The sequence below is a fragment of the Nothoprocta perdicaria genome, unplaced genomic scaffold, assembly GCF_003342845.1.
Source record: "Nothoprocta perdicaria isolate Ctin4 unplaced genomic scaffold, notPer1 scaffold_104, whole genome shotgun sequence".
Lineage (NCBI taxonomy): Eukaryota > Metazoa > Chordata > Aves > Tinamiformes > Tinamidae > Nothoprocta > Nothoprocta perdicaria.
The window spans coordinates 2,490,223-2,509,015 of record NW_020454139.1 but is presented as its reverse complement, the minus strand read 5'-3'; the positions used below and the strand labels follow the sequence as shown (position 1 = coordinate 2,509,015).

General features: G+C 38.4%; 1 protein-coding gene across 1 annotated transcript in view; it reads right to left on the bottom strand.

The window, feature by feature from the left end:
* FOCAD (focadhesin) overlaps nt 1-18,392 on the bottom strand; it is a 91,147-nt gene extending 72,755 nt beyond the window's left edge. The window contains exons 1-8 of the mRNA XM_026043954.1: nt 18,367-18,392; nt 13,878-13,966; nt 12,106-12,180; nt 11,381-11,535; nt 7,260-7,364; nt 4,583-4,684; nt 1,778-1,982; nt 234-440 (exon numbers count right to left, since the gene is read on the bottom strand). Of these exons, the coding sequence (XP_025899739.1) occupies nt 234-440; nt 1,778-1,982; nt 4,583-4,684; nt 7,260-7,364; nt 11,381-11,535; nt 12,106-12,180; nt 13,878-13,934 (906 nt within the window). The 5' untranslated portion in view covers nt 13,935-13,966; nt 18,367-18,392. The remainder of the gene's footprint in view (nt 1-233; nt 441-1,777; nt 1,983-4,582; nt 4,685-7,259; nt 7,365-11,380; nt 11,536-12,105; nt 12,181-13,877; nt 13,967-18,366) is intronic.
* Nucleotides 18,393-18,793: the final 401 nt, after the last annotated feature.

Sequence of the window (18,793 nt, the reverse complement as noted above, 5' to 3'; positions counted from 1 at the left end):
TACAACATGTTGATTTATAACTTTGCTGAARTAACTCTAGCTTTTAGTAAAAGACCAACAGAAATACAGAGAAAGTTCATTACAGTTTCTGCCATTTAAATGTTTTCAAAGAAAAAAAAACACCATTCAAAATCATGGTCACTCCCATGCCACATACTGATGCTTTGAAACCTTAACATGATGTTCTTTCCACTGAATAATATTTTTTTTTTTGATTTTCCACGAAATCCTACCTCTTTTAAGAGCTCAAAGTGGTCATCTATTAAGGAGATCACAGATGAATATTCTCCTGTTACATTTAAACATACTTCACAGAAGCATAACAATTGTAGACAGAATTGGGATAACTGGACTTTCCAAAACACAGGATAACACAGTAGGCTTAGGAATAGCTCTTGCAGAAAAAACAAGGCTTCCGTAACTTCTACCAAGTCCTTAAGCTGTAATGAAAAAAGGTAGTTAAAAAATAATTTTATCTTGTTTCCTATATAAGCAGAAGAATTATCTCAAATCTAAGTTTAGTTCATTTAGCTATACAATATTTCCCTTACAAATATTAATAAAACCTTCAAGAAACACCTAGAGATCAAATCCAGGAATCTCTTACCCGAGATGAACTGTCATTTAAAGTTCTGAAGTAAAACTAAACACATATGAAAGAATAAAATGATTTTTTTTTTATGGTTTAATTAAAAGTACTCAGGTAAGTTTAAGAAAACAACGAATTTCTAGGAAAAAAAGTGCAAGTGCCAATGATCATGAGAGGAATAATGCTTAAAAGTAATTTTATGTCTGTTCTTCTGTACCATTTTAAAAAGTTGAAAGCTTGTTCATATATTCAGGACACACTGTTAAACTGAAATGCAGATTTAAAGCAAGTCTGTAATCAGTCTTACAAACAAAAAGCCCTGCATGTACTTTTCACTAATTAACAGATTTGAATCTAGATAAATGTGTATTTTTTGTCCTGAAAAGATGCCCATAGAAAATATATTCACTGGTAAAATTTCCAATGAGGAAAAGGGTTTCAGTAGCTTCATACCAAGCCTATCCAGCTTTTTATGATCAATAAAAAGCAATAACACTGTAATACTTTACATTTGAGTGATTTTGTACAAATAGAAAACTGTCATTCTATGCATTTAACAAAGGAAGGAAAAAGAATAAAGCTTGACCAATGTTACAGTAAATTATCACAGCAGAGAAACAAAACTAGTCCCTAACCAAAGGAAGCTAAGAAAGACCAAGTGTCTTGCTCCCAGCAAATAACTCTGTACTTAAAAGTACATTAAAAAATTTGCGCATATTCTGAAAGAGTTATGTTTTACCTTCAGATGCACTAATCCCAGTAAAAGCAAGGTAGACATGTTTATGCACTACACAAGTGCTCCTCATATAGCATGTTTCATTTCTAACATGACCCATGTCAAATTAAAAATAGTAGTTTTTTTTGACTAACAGACCAACATTTAAGAGCACACCGTCTTTCATGTATATTTATTGCATATTTACAGAGATTATTAATGGCAAATAATTACTGAAAACATGTATGTATTTCAACTTGCCTTGATTACCAACCAACCTACATTGGCATAACTGAGCACTTAAGAGGTTTTATCTYTCACCAGGAAAAAATGGTGTATCAGTACTATGTACTACCAATAAATCAAGTCAACAAGAAGTGGTAGATAGCACTGTGCTGTCTCTCAAAGAGCAACAGTGGCACTATCATTGGTTTAAAAAGCAATATAAAAGATGGGATCAGGCTGCAACTCACTTGGAGGTGTGGAACCAAGTCACACAGCAGTAAAATAACCTGTGATTCCAACACAGAGGGTTCTTCCTTGTTCTTTGGACCACGTGGCTTAAGCAAGATCTTCAGTAGGCCCGTTCTCAGCTCTGCATATTCACGTAATTGTGATGGTTCACAGTACAAGTATCTTAGAAATGGAGCCATTACACCAACATACAAACTCTGTGCCCTGTGAACAAATAAGAAAAAAAAAAATCAAACAATTTGACATTCCCTGATTCCAGAATAAGAACAAGATGCAAAGATTTACACAGTTATTTAAAAAGGCATTAATAAATCTCACAGAAAAGACTAGTTTGACTTAAGAGCACCTGGCAGTTATTACGAGACCTTATGCAACAAGCACACAACTAAGAAAATGAGCAAAAGACAGAGGTYACAATGACACTCTATATTTTATTCTTTTTATCAGTTCAAGAATTTGTCAAAGACTATCAAGAAGATTTTGCTTACTCAGTTCCATAAGAGGACACTGTACCACCACGCCATCAATTTTTGGACAGCTACAATCAGAATTCCTGTTTTCATTTTAAAAAAAAAAACAAAATGAAACAAAACTTTCCTTGTCAATTTTCGCCCAATGGACTCAGAGTGCAATGAAGGACGTGTGAAACAAGAATTGCTGTAAACAGCATTGATTTTTGGAAAGTAATGTATCACATTAAAGTTATTTTACTTGACTTTTTTAGGAATTCTGACTATTCTTGACATTAAGAAAAGCAATCACATAAAGCTAATGGTCACTACATGAAAAAATATACTGAGAATCAAAGTAAAGAAACTGTTTGCAACAAGGCACAGCCCTCCTACAAAGCTTAAATACAAAAAAGGCAGTGACACAGCTACAGCAACATTTTTCAATTCAGAATTTCTTTTACAGAAACGTTTACAGAAAAAGAAAGCAACAAATTTTAAAATACTTGCCCTTTCAGCAAGGGTAACTTGTATAAATTCAAAACAAGTCATCGAAAAAAAAGAAAAGAAAAATCACTTCCTTGGTCAGACATCTGACAAGACTCTTCAGGAGTCTCAGACTTAGCAGCTGAGTGGAGGAACAAGTTACTTTTGCTTGAAATTCTTAGTATTGAGAATATACCCTTGGGCCACAAAAARAAAAAAAAAAAAAGAAAAGAAAGTAATAATACAGTAAAAAATGAATTTTATATCATTGCTCCAAGTAAGTAGATAAAACAGGATTATTTATTCATTACTCTGTCAGATTGTACAGTCTTCTAGAAAACAGGAAAAAATAGTTCATTTTTATCTGAAATGCAAAACATGGTTGTAAAAAAATTATTAAAAGATTAGATTGTGAGACTGCTACMAACTTGGTATCTCGCATTCCAGCTTTATTGAACAAGTTCCTTGGAGATAAGCATAATGAATGCTGGAAGTTGTTGGTAGTTTGGATACTTAAGAAAAGAAATAAAAATAAAAGAAACCACAGAATAGCAGAGTTGGAAAGCACCCCTGAAATTAACCCCACCACCACTGCTCAAAGCAAAATCAGTTAAAGCCTGTGTGCAGTCCATTTTTCAATACCTCCAGAGATTCCATCACTCCCTAGGCAACCTCCTCCAGAGTTCAACCACATTCACAATAAAAAAGATGTTTTCTTGTCTTCAGATATTTTCTCTGTTAGTTTTAGCCTGTTTTTTTCTTGGTTTGTCACAGGGTGCCACTGCAAAGAGTCTGATTCCACCTTCTCCACACCCTCCGTGAGGTGCTGGTCAACATGGGTGAGCTCCCCCACGCCCAAGCAGTCTCTGATCCCCACACTGTGTGCATACACAGACCAGAGAAGCACCTCAGCAAGCTCATCTCCCCCAAAAGGCACGAGATCTCACCGTAACGTGGTCCCACAGGTGCTTCCTTTGTCACATACATATGCTAGTACGGGTGATACTACTTCCACTATGRTTAAGCAGCCCATTTTGTTCTTACCACCTTAGACTCTTTGCTTGCAAACTTTATCCACCACTTCCTCATTGTTCATTTTGTCACTCCTGTACAGTTCATAGTTTTTAGCTCCCCGCATAGGTTGGTCCAACAGGTTGGTAAGCCTGCTGACAAAGGTATTTCTACTATATATACTTTTTTAACATCAGAAAGAATGTTAAAGAACTTCACTTCTAAAGACGTGATCCTTTAAAAAAAAGGGACAAGTAGATGTAATCTTATGTTTTCTACATCATGCTCCACTTTGTAGAGGTGAGTTGTACCTGCTTACAAGTCTTCTCCTTAACCAAGAAACCAAAATTTTGACAAATACAGTTGTTTTTTCTACACCTGCAAAACTCCACAGGCCTACTTTCATAGGTGGAGGGATTAGTAAGCTGTTTTTTCATTTATAGCTCAGTACCACAATATCTGAAATATAATGAGGATCAATTTTCCAACTTAACTAAGTTTCTATTTTTACATGCTAACAAGATATGATCCTGTCAAAAATTCCTAAAGATTCCTAAAAATTCCTAAATTACACAGTTTCGCATAATTTAGCAGAATAAAAAGGTAGAAAAGACAAAGAAAAAATACAGAAAAATATGTTTTCCAGTTCTTAAATATGTATCCTGGCATTTTACTGTGATTCTATTTTTAGCACATGAACTGTGTAATTAAGTTTTTAAATGATCTTTTTCTAAATGTATAGTTCTTACCATTCACATACATTTCTCTGTCACTGCAACTGCTTTCAAGAACAAATCACATAGACAAGATTTAGTTATCTCTACTTGCTCCTCTTTGCGGAATTGTCTGTTTATTTACCTGTCTGGACACTGCTGGAAAAATGCTGTTATCTGCTGCAGTATAATTGGCCAGCAATCAGGTCTGTTCTCAAGCACATTGATTARTGGATGAGGAGTGTTCCTGAAAAAGAGGAAAAACACATCTGGATCTGTAACGCAGGGAGTGTGCAACTAGCCACAAATAAAAACAGCTGTAAAAATGGTTAATAATGGCGAGGGTTAACTTTTCCATATTACTAGCTTTGCAGAGATTGTTATATGATAAAAAGACATCTTACAGAATGTTGGGAAAACAAAGTTTGCAAAGTTTGTAGTTGCAATTAAGCAATTTCATTCCTTAATCAGAAAGTTTGGGTCCATACTTTTTATTTTTAAAAAAAGCATGATCTGATGTCACCAATAGCTACATTTGGATGGCTATTTTTACAATTCTGTTCTTCATTCAAGTGGTGAAACCAGACATATGAATGTCCAGATTAATTATAGTTTACATAATCATGACATAACTCCAAGTAGTACCTACAGAACCACATCAACCAAACACCACCTCTCAGTCTAGAGACTTTCAAAACCCTGTCCCTGAAGCTAACCACMGCGAATGCTTCTCAGACCTACCACTTGACCTTCACGCATGTGAACTGTCTCACTCACAGAATAGCAGATATGGAAGACTGCAAGTGAAGAAACAGTTTTCACTTAAATTCTGTTAATTTTATCATGGTGACTGATGTGTTAAATGAGCCTTTTAGAAAGGATTTATAATGGTATTTTTGTTTGTTAGTCTTCTTAAAAATCCTGTTAAGAAAAGAAAGCCTAAGAGCCRAGACATCCATTATAAAAGACAAATACAAACATACACTTAGACATGCTCATAAATAATACCAATGTGTCAAGTCACAAGCAGCATTATAAGCAGCACTAAGCAATTCCACGTTCAGGTGATCTGAGACCTGCAGGAGTCCCACATCCTTAAAGATATATATACCTAGATATCAGACTAATAGTTCTTTTTTTCTATTAAAGTTTTGAATTACATAGCGTGATGGTGCCTTAAGGTTTCTCTTAAGTGAGCTTGATAGTGAGCTATCTATCATAAATACGAACTCTTRACAATATGCTGTATCTGTATTTATTTTCAGAAGAAGAAAGTCACCAAATAGACACATACTTGCTGGATTGATTTTTGATTTCAGAGTGCCAGTAGTAGTCAAATAAGAGAAGAAATGCAGCCCTCCAGCATTTTTAGGCAATAAAAACCATGCATGGGGAATCACTAAGAATAACGTAAAATTTGAATTCATTAAAACAAGTGCTAATAGCTTTTGGCAAAAATGCATAGCCGAAGTTGTTGATAAGGCTGAAAATTTATTTCACGTCATTTTAAGTATGAAGAAATGAATGCTATATGTGTAATTAAGTTTCTAAATGATCTTTTTCTAAAGGTATAATTCTTACCATTCACATGAAGAAATATGCTATATACACTTCCTGTTACAATTATCCTTTGACTCATGAAGTTTTAGGATAGATAAGATAAAATTAAGGTCAAGATGGAAACAGTAAAAAATAATTATCACAAATGTGTTTAGTAGTTAGAATTCTAGATTTACCTCTTTGCTCATAACAACACATTTTCTCAGGGCAAGGGAACACCTGGCTGAAATCTGAAATGCATGTTATTGATATTATGTTCCCCAAAATCGATCAAACAACAAGAAAAATAAGCCTACTGTGAAATATATCAAATCCATATCAAAGTCATTTTATCATCACGTATGGTAGCAGTAAAAGCTGACATAACAAGGTACAAGAGTTCTAAGTAAAATGCAATTCCCTGTATGGGATGAATTATGATTGGGGAAATTTCCCCATTTGTCAGTGTTTTAACAGAAAAGGAGCTGCATGCTACAACCCACCTCAACTGACAATGATGGCATGGCTGAGCATAAACATCTCACCTGCCTGCTCTCCTGCTCAATTCAACTCGAATTTAGGTTACTGCACAGATACGTTAATATACATATAAAACAAGCAGACTTTTACACCAGGTAAGAGATGTGACAAAAGCAGAGGGAGCACCCAATCTTAGTGCAAAGTGAGAACAACCTCAGCCTATTTCTGTCTCTGCTACAGAACAAGAGAGGAACTTAATCCATATGTGAATTTAAAAACTACATCGCTCATTTTATGCATCTTAAAAACCTGCATAATTGTTTTAAGATTTCACCATCTTTGGAAAATTAGCAATGTATTATCATTATTTGCTGTCTTTTAAACTTTCTTGGAGATGGTGAACTCTGGTTATACTTTTGAGTCTTAGAAGCATACAGGCTCTAAAGTGTCTGTATATTGAAATGGCATAAGAAGTTTTCTTGATCCAATTTTACTGTATTCCTGAGTGTTTCATGCTAGAGCTGAGAGCTTCTCCAGAAGAAGAAACAGTGATGGCTACGAAAGACTGATTCATTGTTTCTGTAGAGCCTGCTGGAATCATCAAGATGTCCCAATCACTTTTTCCTACCATGAAATTTGTAAGTTTTAGTATCTCTTCAGCCTTTACTATACTTGCAGAAAATTTTGCCAGAATAGGTTAGCAGTCGAAACTACAGAAAATAAGGGAATAAATGACAATACCTTTGATGGAATTAAGCTAGGAAGTTACAAGGGTGTCTAGATGAAACTAATGTGAAACTTACCTGACTGCATATAAATTCCAAACTGCTTCATCTCCATCTTTTCCCAGCTGAGCAGCTTGCATTTGTAGCAATTTCCTAATAGTTTTTATCAAACCATGCACATTCCTGTTGGCAAAAATAAATATTACTACTATTAGATTAGTTGATTCTTTCAAAAGAGGTGGAACATACAGCACAAAACTGAGACCAAGTCGTAGATTCACATGCTCTTGTTTTTCTTTTTGCAAAACAAAGATGATAAGAATTGATTTATCTTTCTGACAGATTTAGTAAAAGAAAAGTCATTCCAAATGTAATTTTTCTATGCCTAATTTAACTGAAATGGGTGTTCTAAAATATGTTAAAAACTGAAAATCATCTTTTCTCTGAACGGACATATAAAGGTAAACATCAATTACAGCATAGAGAAACAACCAAGGAATTGTTAACCAAAAGAAAGGATCTAAACCCCTTACACTGAAAATTACCTTATCAGAAAGGACTTGGATTACAAATGGATCTATGTACATTTATACATTAAGCAACAGCAAAAAATCTGAACAAATGCAAGCAATTTCTAAGAACACTAAGCATCTACATGGGCACTATTGAACTAATTTTTTGCACACTCAGGTTGAACCAACCTAAACACATCAGCACACTTCTCATTGAGACAATACTTTAAATGCTACCAATCTCCTTTCATTAGGTAGTGACACTTAACCTAAAAGAAAAATCATATAGTTGCTATTCACCATTACTTACTATTATATATTTAATATATACTTCAGAGAAAGTTCAAAAATGAAAAAAGTTCATCTAATTATTGAATCCTAACTCCACACATTATTCATAAAAATAAGAAGGCAGACAAATATCACTCCTGACTTTCAGATAATTATTATACTCTGGACAGATTTCCAAGAATTAATGTCTGGCGTAATCTGGTGTAATCTGACAGAGTCCACCAGTGTGACCACAGATTTCACAGTGAATCTTCCCAAAAGGAACTGTTCGTACTTCCTTTCCATACAGAGGCAGAGAAGTGTATTCTCTTGTGATACGTCCTTTTCATACTATTGTGAACACTGCTAGAAAACATTTACCCAGATCAATGGTGACACAACACATAATACATATATATATAATGTGTGCATTCTTATAAGTTATAATTCTTATAAATTCTAAGTTGCGCCTCAATTCATTAACATTACAGGTTGTCATGACGCTCAAGTACCAAAACAATGAATGAGGATTATACAAGAACATGAAAGGTTAGACAGAATTCTAATCAAGCCACAAAAAAAAAAAACCCTTTAAGATATTTTAATATTAAAAACAGTTGATTAAATAGTAAATCTTAAAGCACGTTATTCAAATATAAGTAATTACAAAGTGAGAGAAAACATGCAATAAAAACACAAATAAAAAGCAGGCCTAATTTTTCTGGAATTCAAGTATTTCTGAACCTAATTCCCAGACAAAACTCAAGGGAGAGTAAACAGTACTGAATCTGATTTAGGTTTTGCAATCAGTTCCTGACTAATGCCACACACTGGCATGACATATTGCCAAGATCTGCCTCCCACTCTAGGAGTGAATGCTTAGCTGGGGAAAGCATTTTAAGAACATTTATATACAAGTATAGCCTGATAAGAATTTCTTAAAGACTAGAACAATCTTATAATTCACTGCTTTTATATAAACAAACTTGATTGTTCATGCTTTTCTATTATTGAAGACAAACCACAGAAGTATTCTTACTACCAGAATAGAAGGGGTTTATGACAATTTCTCCTAGCAGAGAAAATCACACTGTCATAATATTGAGAGAAAAAATATTCCTCAAGATAGCCCCAAAGGTTTAGTCTTCAGAAGCTTCAGAATAAAATTAATATAGACTATAGGAAACCAAATATGGATAATCAGTCAGAGAAAATAACAGTTTTTTATCTGCATAATAAGCAGATAGTATGAACCACAAAAAAGTCAWGTCAGATGAGCACTGGATGTGCAAGCTGGCAATGCAACTTGTCTTCCCTAGCACAGAATTTGATATATCTGACAAAATAAAAACCACCAGGTATACTAAGGCCTTGCTAAATTCATCACAACAGAGAAGAGAGAGATGCATTTATGAATAAAACATTCAGTCAGTAGGTGCAGTAGGTGCACAGACTTTTCTGTTGGGGGCCAATTTCWGGTTTGCCTCCTTTCAAGGACACTGTGTGCAGAGTAGTGCAAGGTCACAGCGCAAATCCAGATGAAAACTTGCAAGGGAGTAGAAAAAAGGAACATCTGGCTATCAGGAAAAAAATGAAACAGCACAGAAGTGAACCAATCAAATCATTAATCAGCTCCTATGGCTATATATATTGTAAACCCAGGGACCTTTGTGTTTAAGCTATATAAACTCTGCTTTGCAATTCATTGTAGATACAGTTTGAATTTTGTCAGTTTGAGAAGAAATGCCAAAAATATACATATGTAAGTTCCTGAGTGATTTGCCAGYACAGCCAGCATTTACTATAGTAGGCAACATAATGTTGTCTTGCAGGTCGATCTATTTCAAACAAAACAAAAAAGCTGAGAATAGTGTGCAAATGTGGACATAATCAAGCCCTTGAGCTTAACTCTGGTTTACCASAAATTTATTTTAACTTTAAATTAGTCTTGAATATCCCATTTTGCACTTAGTTTTTAATTAACTACAAAATTGTACTRATATTACAATCCCCTGTAAATTGCTCATGCTGCAACAAGTGCATGGCTGAATACAAATCTCACTTTCTTCTTAGTTCTGTGACTCACAGTTAATCAAATTCTCTCTCCAACATACACAATAGGATTCAAATTCTCATTATCTAAAACACAGGTTTAACTTCTTGATAACAATTTGAATCCTTTCTTTGAACCCTAATTGAATTGGCTAAATTTTGTCCTTYAGAGGATAGTAGTCTGCAGAAACTGCAGTTAAGTGTTACTGCAGTTAAGTCTATTGAAGTCTGTATTCACATTATACATACACTATGATTTAAAAAAATACTCCTATGGGTCTAAAAATATATATTTTAAACTCTGCACAGAGGCRGCATTGTCTTGTCAAAATCTTAACTCTAACTCAACTTTGAATAAGTCAGTCACAAGGACAGGAACAGAGTTTTTTTGAACATGATCAGAGTTCTGGAGTGTTTCACTGCAGTTTTCAAACTTAACACTCCTTTTTGGCTCAGATGAGAAATCTCTGCTGAAACGTAATTGTGTGAATATTAGGAGTGAAAAACATACTTGAATGGCATTGTTCCTAGAGCATATGCTTAAGCTACCACATAGCACACAGTAGATGTATCATCAGTTAACAGACTCGACCAAGAAAAGACACCACACCATTACACAGGCAGGAAGCAGAAAGGTTTACTACCACAACCATATACATCTTCAAGCCACAACAGTGATAAAACAGACCAAGGAGAATTTGAATGGAAACATCTTCCAAAAACACCATCTAGCCTCCTACTCATAAATGGTATTATCAAATAAAACAGTTTGCACTTTCTCAGCATGCTGCATAGGTAGCTTAATTCAAAACACCAATGAGAAAAGCTGGCATCATATTTGCAGCATTTTCTAAGAGCACATGGCTTTCAGAGTTAGGTAAAGTGCTTTATTTTTAGAGAATCTGKGAATAAATCCAGCATCCCTACTCTCAGACAGTGCCTTATGATGACTCTAGGGGATCAGTTGGTGATTCTGACTGATTAGAAAGCTATTTCCTCCGTACCATACCATGATGAAGGCCACTGCTATTTTCCCCCCTTTTCCACAAAAGGAGCAGCAAACCTAGTCTGTGCATTGATTTTGAGGTGCTACAGTTTAAAGTGCAGACTATTAGCCAAAACACTACCAATTTCAACTTTCATGACAGAATGGTCATGAATGGTCACTCGTATCTCAAGAGATAAATCCACACAGCCACTGCTATGATGGAAGGCCACAGCCTTTGGCAAAAGGCTTTGGCAAAAAAAAACTCTTAATGCCAGGGCCTTTGTGAAGATGCTCTCCCACACACAGCTACACTTCTTCCACTGCCTGCATAAGGGAGATGGTAAAAGGAAGGACAGAAACCACAAAAAAGGCACTACCTGGCTGAGGGAATTAGGTTGAGAGCTCCATGAAGAATGTAAGTTAGATCAGCATGTTTCTCAGCAACAAGTGCCACCAATCCTTCGGAGCAGGCTGTTTGCAGGGCCACATTCTCACTGCAGCACTTTTCCCAGAGCAAGTTCAGAGCTGGAGTCTGAAATCAAAAGAAATACCCAATGAGGAAACTGACATGTATTTCTTCATGTTCATCTCAAAAACACTTGTAAGTAAAAACCTATGCAACAACTTCTTTTGAAGTCTTACAAAGCACAAGAGAAGAAGCTGGGAAACTCATATGTGACCAAAGAAAGGCCTTGCTAAGGGAAGGTCCTGTGTTTCCTGTCTTTGCACTATTGATAGGAATCTCTGAGGAATAAGTTATGAAAATTCTGCCATTTGACATATTCAGGTAAGTTCATGGTAATTTTAGTTTCCTGTAAAAAAATAAGACTGTAACTTAAGTAATGGGAATATACTCATGGTAATGCAAATATACTCAAACAGAATTCCTCAACTGAACATAGCAAGATGTGAGCATTCCTCAATTCTATACCATTTAGCTTGGAATTAAAAGTACTTTTATCCCAGAGATGTATAGTCTCCACAGTACATCCAGAAACCTGTTTTCAAGCACTAGACCTAACTTTCAGGATTTATTAAAATACACAGAAGTAGTGTAACTTAGACAGGAAAGAAGTGACATTAACAAAACAATGGCATAGACCTTGTCGGAGGCCTGTCTTATCTTGTCCTTAGAAGTGTTTTCTTTCAGTACTGCAGCAATCAGATGAGCCACAGCCTACAAGAGAAAAAGAAACAAAACTGCATACAGATCAAGCATTATTTTTCATACCTCCACTAGGAAGACTCTATATAGTTGCTCTATTGATAGGAAGGCTAAGAAAGAAAGTGATGCAAGAAACAAACAATAGCAAACTTGCTTGAAGGGTATTTAGGGCCCAAAATCTCCATAATGCTGCTACAGAAGCTTTTACTGCTACCTTGCTGCACAGTCCTTACAAAGTTCCACGCGAATATAAGGGCCTCCATGTAAAGAATAAGATTAAATCACATTAAATAAATCACCTACAATTCCTGACTATTATCTTTAACAGACATTTAAGGATTGCTGTAAAGATCTCAGTTTACTCACGTGCACTGGCTATCCTTTACTATACACGCCAGAGGAAGCAGCAGAAGTAAAAGCAACTCACCCAAAATTAAGCAACATGCCCAAAGTTTTGCAACTCTATTTGGCACAAGCTATACCTTAATCATATAAACTATATCTGTTACTTAAACAGGGCTGATTAAAGAACTTACATTGACATTTAGGATGCACAATTAAACTTTTCACTCTATTTTAGTAGCAAGAATGCGTAATTTCCTCAGTCAGCTTTTAAAAATGCTCAAGTTGACCAAAATAGACTCAAAAGTCTCAGTGTGTTGGAATCTTGGCTTTGGTTTTCTGACTGATCGCAATGCCTCAGGGCAGGCATAAAGAAACTGGGTAACCAACAAACCAAAAATAAAATCCCCAAAAAGCATTTCTGTTTTTTTTAGTGTGTAAAGAGACAGCAAAATATGCTGTTTTAAATGTCTCCAGGTTCCTTCTCCCTCCTTCTCAAAAAGTCAATGTCAATACCAGCTGCTAACTGGATACAATAAGCAGTAGCACTTTCTGGTAACAATTACCTTTCCAGAAAAGAGGACACTATGACACTCTTTTTTGTCAGCAAGACTATGCTTTTCAAACGCTTAGATAAATGATATATTTGAATAAAACAAGCCAACAAACAAAGAAATAGTTTATTTTCTTGGCATCTTGCTGTTGTGAAATCTGAATGGGAAAAATATGACAAAGTCAGAAATTTCTGTTTCTCTGAAGCTATCCTATCACCCAAACAGCCATATGCTCCCAAGGCAGATGAGATTTATTTTAATGCACTTAMAACCACATCATCTATGTCTTCTTATTTTTCCCTGCTCATAAGAGATTTCAGAAATAAATACAAATCTGCATCCTTAAAACCATTACTACTACAYTGGGGAAAAAAAGCTTATCAATAGACAGCACTTTTTGCACTAAGTTATGCAGCAAAGTCAGTCTATAGATTAGACCACTGCATTCTAAGAACTTGATATCTTAGGCCTTTCAGCCTACAAAACTACTGTYAACACCTTGGATTCACTGATCTCTGCCTTTATAAGTTACTTGTCCCACAGAGCAGATGTCTGTGTTGGTCCTAAAAGGAGAACTGGTGCCTTAGGAAGCTGAATTCTGACCTGATGATAGCTTGAAGATTACGGTGTGCTTGTTAAAATAATCAGTTCTGGGAAGTTTCTGTTTCTTTGGAACTTGCGAATATGCTACTTTCCTAAGGTCCTGGCCTTAGAACAAAAAGTAAAAGCCAGCCAGATAGCAGGCCTTGCAACAAAGATTTAACAGACAATGAACATAAAAAAAATAAAATAAAAAATAAAATAAAAAATTACCTGTGATTGAATAAGCGTGTTAGGAAATTCTAATCGTTTCTTGATGTCGTCCGACATTTTGTCACTATCGTATAACACTAATTCATACTCTGCAAGAGACATTAAAAAGGTTTAGGACTAGACAAAAGTATGCTATATACAGGAAAAAAAAAAATCCTCAAGATTTATTTTCCACCTAACATTAGGTATAAGCATTAAGGCAATGATTTTCAAACTCTAGCCTGTCAATGCCTAGGAACTTACAAATACTTTTAAAGAGATGGTGACTTCAAAGAAAAGCATGTCTATATATGTCAACAACAGCACAGTCATATGTTTGCATTTCTAGAGACATAATGTAGATGTCTAYAAATCAAGAGCAGTTGAAAGTTACCGCACTAAATAAGCATATTCACACTGCAAACAGTTAAAAAAAAACCGAACACATCTCAAGAATTTCCTGAATTCATAAAAGTAACTGAAGTGACTGACAGAAATGCAAACTCAGAATTGTGCCTTAATCCATTAGCTCATGTTGTAGTTAAAATTGAAACAAAACACCCACATTTTTTCCCTTCACAAGTCTACTACAGCATCTTACTGCATGGGTTTCAACCCAAGAAATGATGAACATCTACTGCTCTTGTGTGAAGAGGAGGTCAGCAACCATGTTAAAATCCACAGCAAATACATTGCTGCTTGTGAATAGTTCGATGCTGCAGACATGCTTTGAGGGCATTTATCCTTGAGACCACTTTTCATTGACTTAGAAAGAGGGTAGCTCAACAGGACCTTTCARAGCTCTTGAAACATCATTTACACTGTAAATCATGCAATTCTCCACAAATGTTACAAATATGTAAAACCAGACCTAAAACAAACAAAAGCCTGGTTGATACTGTAAATAGTAACTGTATTTAAGGACTGTAACTTTTTTTTTAATTACATACTATAACTACAAATTATCAGCTGATAAGTATTTTTTTATTAWTCACATGAAAAGAAGAAGAACAGGAGAAGATTAAAGGCACCCAACATTTACAAACTGCAAAAGATTTGGTACTCCAGGCAGACTCAAAATTCATTCTTTCCTGTAAGAAACAGTTTCCCAATTTAAAMCTGCCAATACAAATCTCTACAAGATATTTAGAACACATTAGGGTAGTTAACGCATTTACAAGACCACCTAAGTTGCCCTTGACTGCTCAGCATCCATGCTTAGTGAAGGCACTTGCCTGTGTGCAGAGAACACTTTTCACTTTCAGGGATTACTTGACCACTTGGGCTGTAAAGCACTTGAGGAGATCTCTAGTCCACCCCACACGCAGACAGCAGGCTCGGTCCTTGTGGCAGAGCAGCTCAGTCTGGGCTTTACCCAGTCAGGGCCTGAGAGACACTGACAGACATCGAGCATCACAGACCTTCAAGATCATCAAGTCCAATCATAAACCCCTCAACATGCTGCCTGCTAAACCATGTCTCTAACTGCCTCATCTACAGGTTTCTTGAACATGTGCAGTGACAGGGACTCCAYCACTTYCCTGGGCAGCCTGTCCCAAGGCTTCACCACTCTTTCTGTGTAGAAATTCTTCCTCATGTCTGACCTGAACCTCCCCTGGGACAACTTGAGGCTATTCCCTCTGGTCYTATCTRTAGTTATTCTGGAAAAAAAGAGCTCAACCTCCACCTCCTTTCAGGTAGTTATCRAGCACTCTAAGGTCTCCCCTGAGCCTGCTCTTCTCCGAACTGAATAACCCATCGCCCTCAGCTGCTCCTCATAAGGTCTGAGCTCCAGCCCCTGCACCAGCTTCGTTGCCCTTCTCTGGACTCTCTCCAGCACCTCCATGTCCTCCTTGTAGTGAGGGGCCCAAAGCTGAGCTCAGGGTTCGAGGTGCGGCCTCCCCAGTGCCAAGTACAGGGGGACGATCCCTTCCCTGGACCTGCTGGGCACAAGCTGATCGAGTCCCGCTGCATCCCCCTCTCCCCGGTGCCCAGGCTGTTGCATTGCCCCCTGAGGCCAACCTTGCTCCCAGAGCCAGACTTAGTCTCTCTAGTCTGAGTCTGTATCATCAGGACAGGGAACAGGACTACATGTTTTCATCCGTGCTGAATTTTGGGACATTGCTGASAGCCTACTCGCCATCCCTCTTAATGGCAGCGAAGCCACTAGGCACGTTGAGCAGTATACCCAAATTTCTGTCCTGCACCTGCAATTCTATTAGAATGCACTGTCTGCTCCTCCAGGTCACTCACAAAGGTAACAAAAAGGACAGAGATCAGAAGAGACCTCTGCAATTGAAGCCAGTGTTCAGGTAGAGTACAACTCAAAACACAATGTTCAAAGTCCAATTACCTACCAATTTGTTTCGGCTTCTTTTTTTGTCTTTGTCATCTGTTTGCCACCCTTCCAGACTGTAACATCTTAAATTTGATAGAAGAACACCATCGTAGTCAGTGCTGAAAGCCTTGCTGAAGCTGAGGTAAATGATACTCRCTGATCTCCCCTTGACTACAAGTCAAATCCTTTTAATCTTTACTAAAGGTAACCAGGTTGCTCCGGCATGATTTTCTCTTGGTAAATTCATACTCATGGCTTCCAGTCACCTTCTCTTCCATACGTATAGAAATGGTGTCTATGAAGATTTTCTTCACAACTTCCCAGGGACTAAGGCTAGGTCCACTGGCCAGCAGTTTGCTGAATCTTCCTCCAATCACCCTCTTCTCCATATACACCTAGAAATATGCTCAAGGAGGACTTGATTTGTTCCTTTTCACGGGGACTGAAGTGACAYTGATACCCTTGCTGATCCCCAGGTTTACTTTTTTGGCTTCTTTTGAAGATGAGTCAACATTTGCATTTCTCTAGTCATTGCAAACTTCCCTCAAACTCCTAAATCTTTCAAATGTRAAGGGGGCACCCTTGCAAAGACATCTGTCAGCTCCCTTTATAGCTTGAAAACACCTATGCAGCCTGTGTTCAATATGCCACCATTAATTCAGCAGTGGAAGATCTTTTTGCCAGTCTTGACATCCTCTGCAAGTTCCCAACCCCTGTGGAGCTTTGCTGAATAAACACCTGTATGCACAGGCAATGTCCCAAATTCTCCCTTTGCAGCCTGTTACAGCCAGTTAGTGCTGGAGCTCCCTGCTTGGCCAGGGAAGGCTCCCACTATAACCAGGTTGTCTCCTGAGGTCTTCTCAGTGAGAGGTGCTCTGCTTATAGATGCTCTGTCTTCCTCCTGAGCTCCTCTGACCTGCAGAGCTGTCCCCTACAGGATCCTGCTACCAGTTTGCAGTTCATCCCTGCACATGAGCTGCTAACCGTATCTGCAAGCTGGAGTCAGGAATGACACCTTGCTTGCAAAACACTAACTCTGGAATCARCTACATCTGGGCACTCTCTTGTTTCCTTAACATGAAAAAGGAAAAGGAATTCTTAATAGTAGGATTAAGCTTAAACTCATTTGGTTCTTTTGTTTGAATTCCCAGGCCTGAATTCACAAAAGTCATCAAGATGAGGCCAAAGCTTTGAAATTATAAAAATAAAGCAAAAATGGACTTTTCCCCTTTTCAATTCATASAGCTACCTTTTTCAAAGACCTTTTACTATTAATTAAAAACACACTGAAGCCTGAGCTTCACAAAGCCTAAGGGGCGCTGTGAATCCTGATCACTGCCGACTGTTGCCAGCACAAGGTACTCCTATAAATAATAATTAGCAACAGCAATTCTGGCAGCCCCATGAATGGCACAATTTCCACATGACAATCCCAGGAATTGGAAAAGTCACAGCCTTATTTCACCATGAAAGCTGGGAGGGCCAGAGCACGTCAGGGTCTCTATGACCTGTCAGCACCTACTCGGAAGACTACATAAACCTTTACCCTATCTTGCCACATTCGGGACAGCGTTTGGCCTCAAAAACAAAACATTTTCACTGAAATTTTAATGAAAACTCATCCCTCAACAACTTGTTGTAGAGGAAACGATGCTCAAAGCAAAGCTTATTCCCTTGTTAGAGCTGACGGCCAACGTTAGTGCTGCACAAAACGCTATTCTTGCCAAGCAAGCAGCGTCACCCCAAAACAAACGCACCGCTACCCAAAGCTGCCACAAGAAGCTTCACCCCATTCTCCCCTCCGCCCTTGGGGGACACGGGGCTATGGAGCCCACCACAGGAGCACGACGGAAGGAAACAGCGATTTTCCAGTGCTCCCTTCCCAGGCCACAGAACACCCCSGCCTCGGCCGGGTCACTCTGGCCACTGGACATCCCCAAGGCCTTCCTACACAGGCCAGCCAGCCCCGTTTTAAGCTGCAAACAGTTACATTTCGGTTTTCCTGGCAGAGAATAAATAAGAAATTGATTAAAAGCTGAGTAAGCGGCGCCGCGGCTGCCGGCCGCCCCGGCCGGGCACGCGCGAGGCGGCAGTGGCAGTCATCGCCGTCGCCCGTCCCGTCCCGTCTCGTCCCCTTCTCATTCCCATTCCCATTCCCATTCCCTCCCTCACCTGGCTGCCCAGCGGCGGCAGCGGCGCTTCCTGGCGCGGCGGGAAGCGGCAGCGCCGACTCCGCGCGAGATCGGCCCCCTCCGCGTCCAGGGCGCCTGCGCGGAGCCTGGCGCATGCGCACGGGCGGCTCTGCCGCGGCCGCGCACTGCGCGGGCACCATGTCTACCCGCCGTGCCGGGCACCATGTCTACCCGCCGTGCCGGGCACCATGTCTACTATGTGCCGCGGGCGAGGCGTGCCCCTCGCCCACCCTCACACCAGCCACATGCTGGGCTCGCCACCTTTGAAGGCCACTTGCTATGGTGAGAGGCCACCCAGCCAGTTGCGATGTTCATCTCTCTCATATGGCTAGTGCTCGGACTCCAGGACAGGAGCCCCTTCCCCGTCACCACCCCTCACCTGCAGGCAATGCAGGGCCCACTGGCTG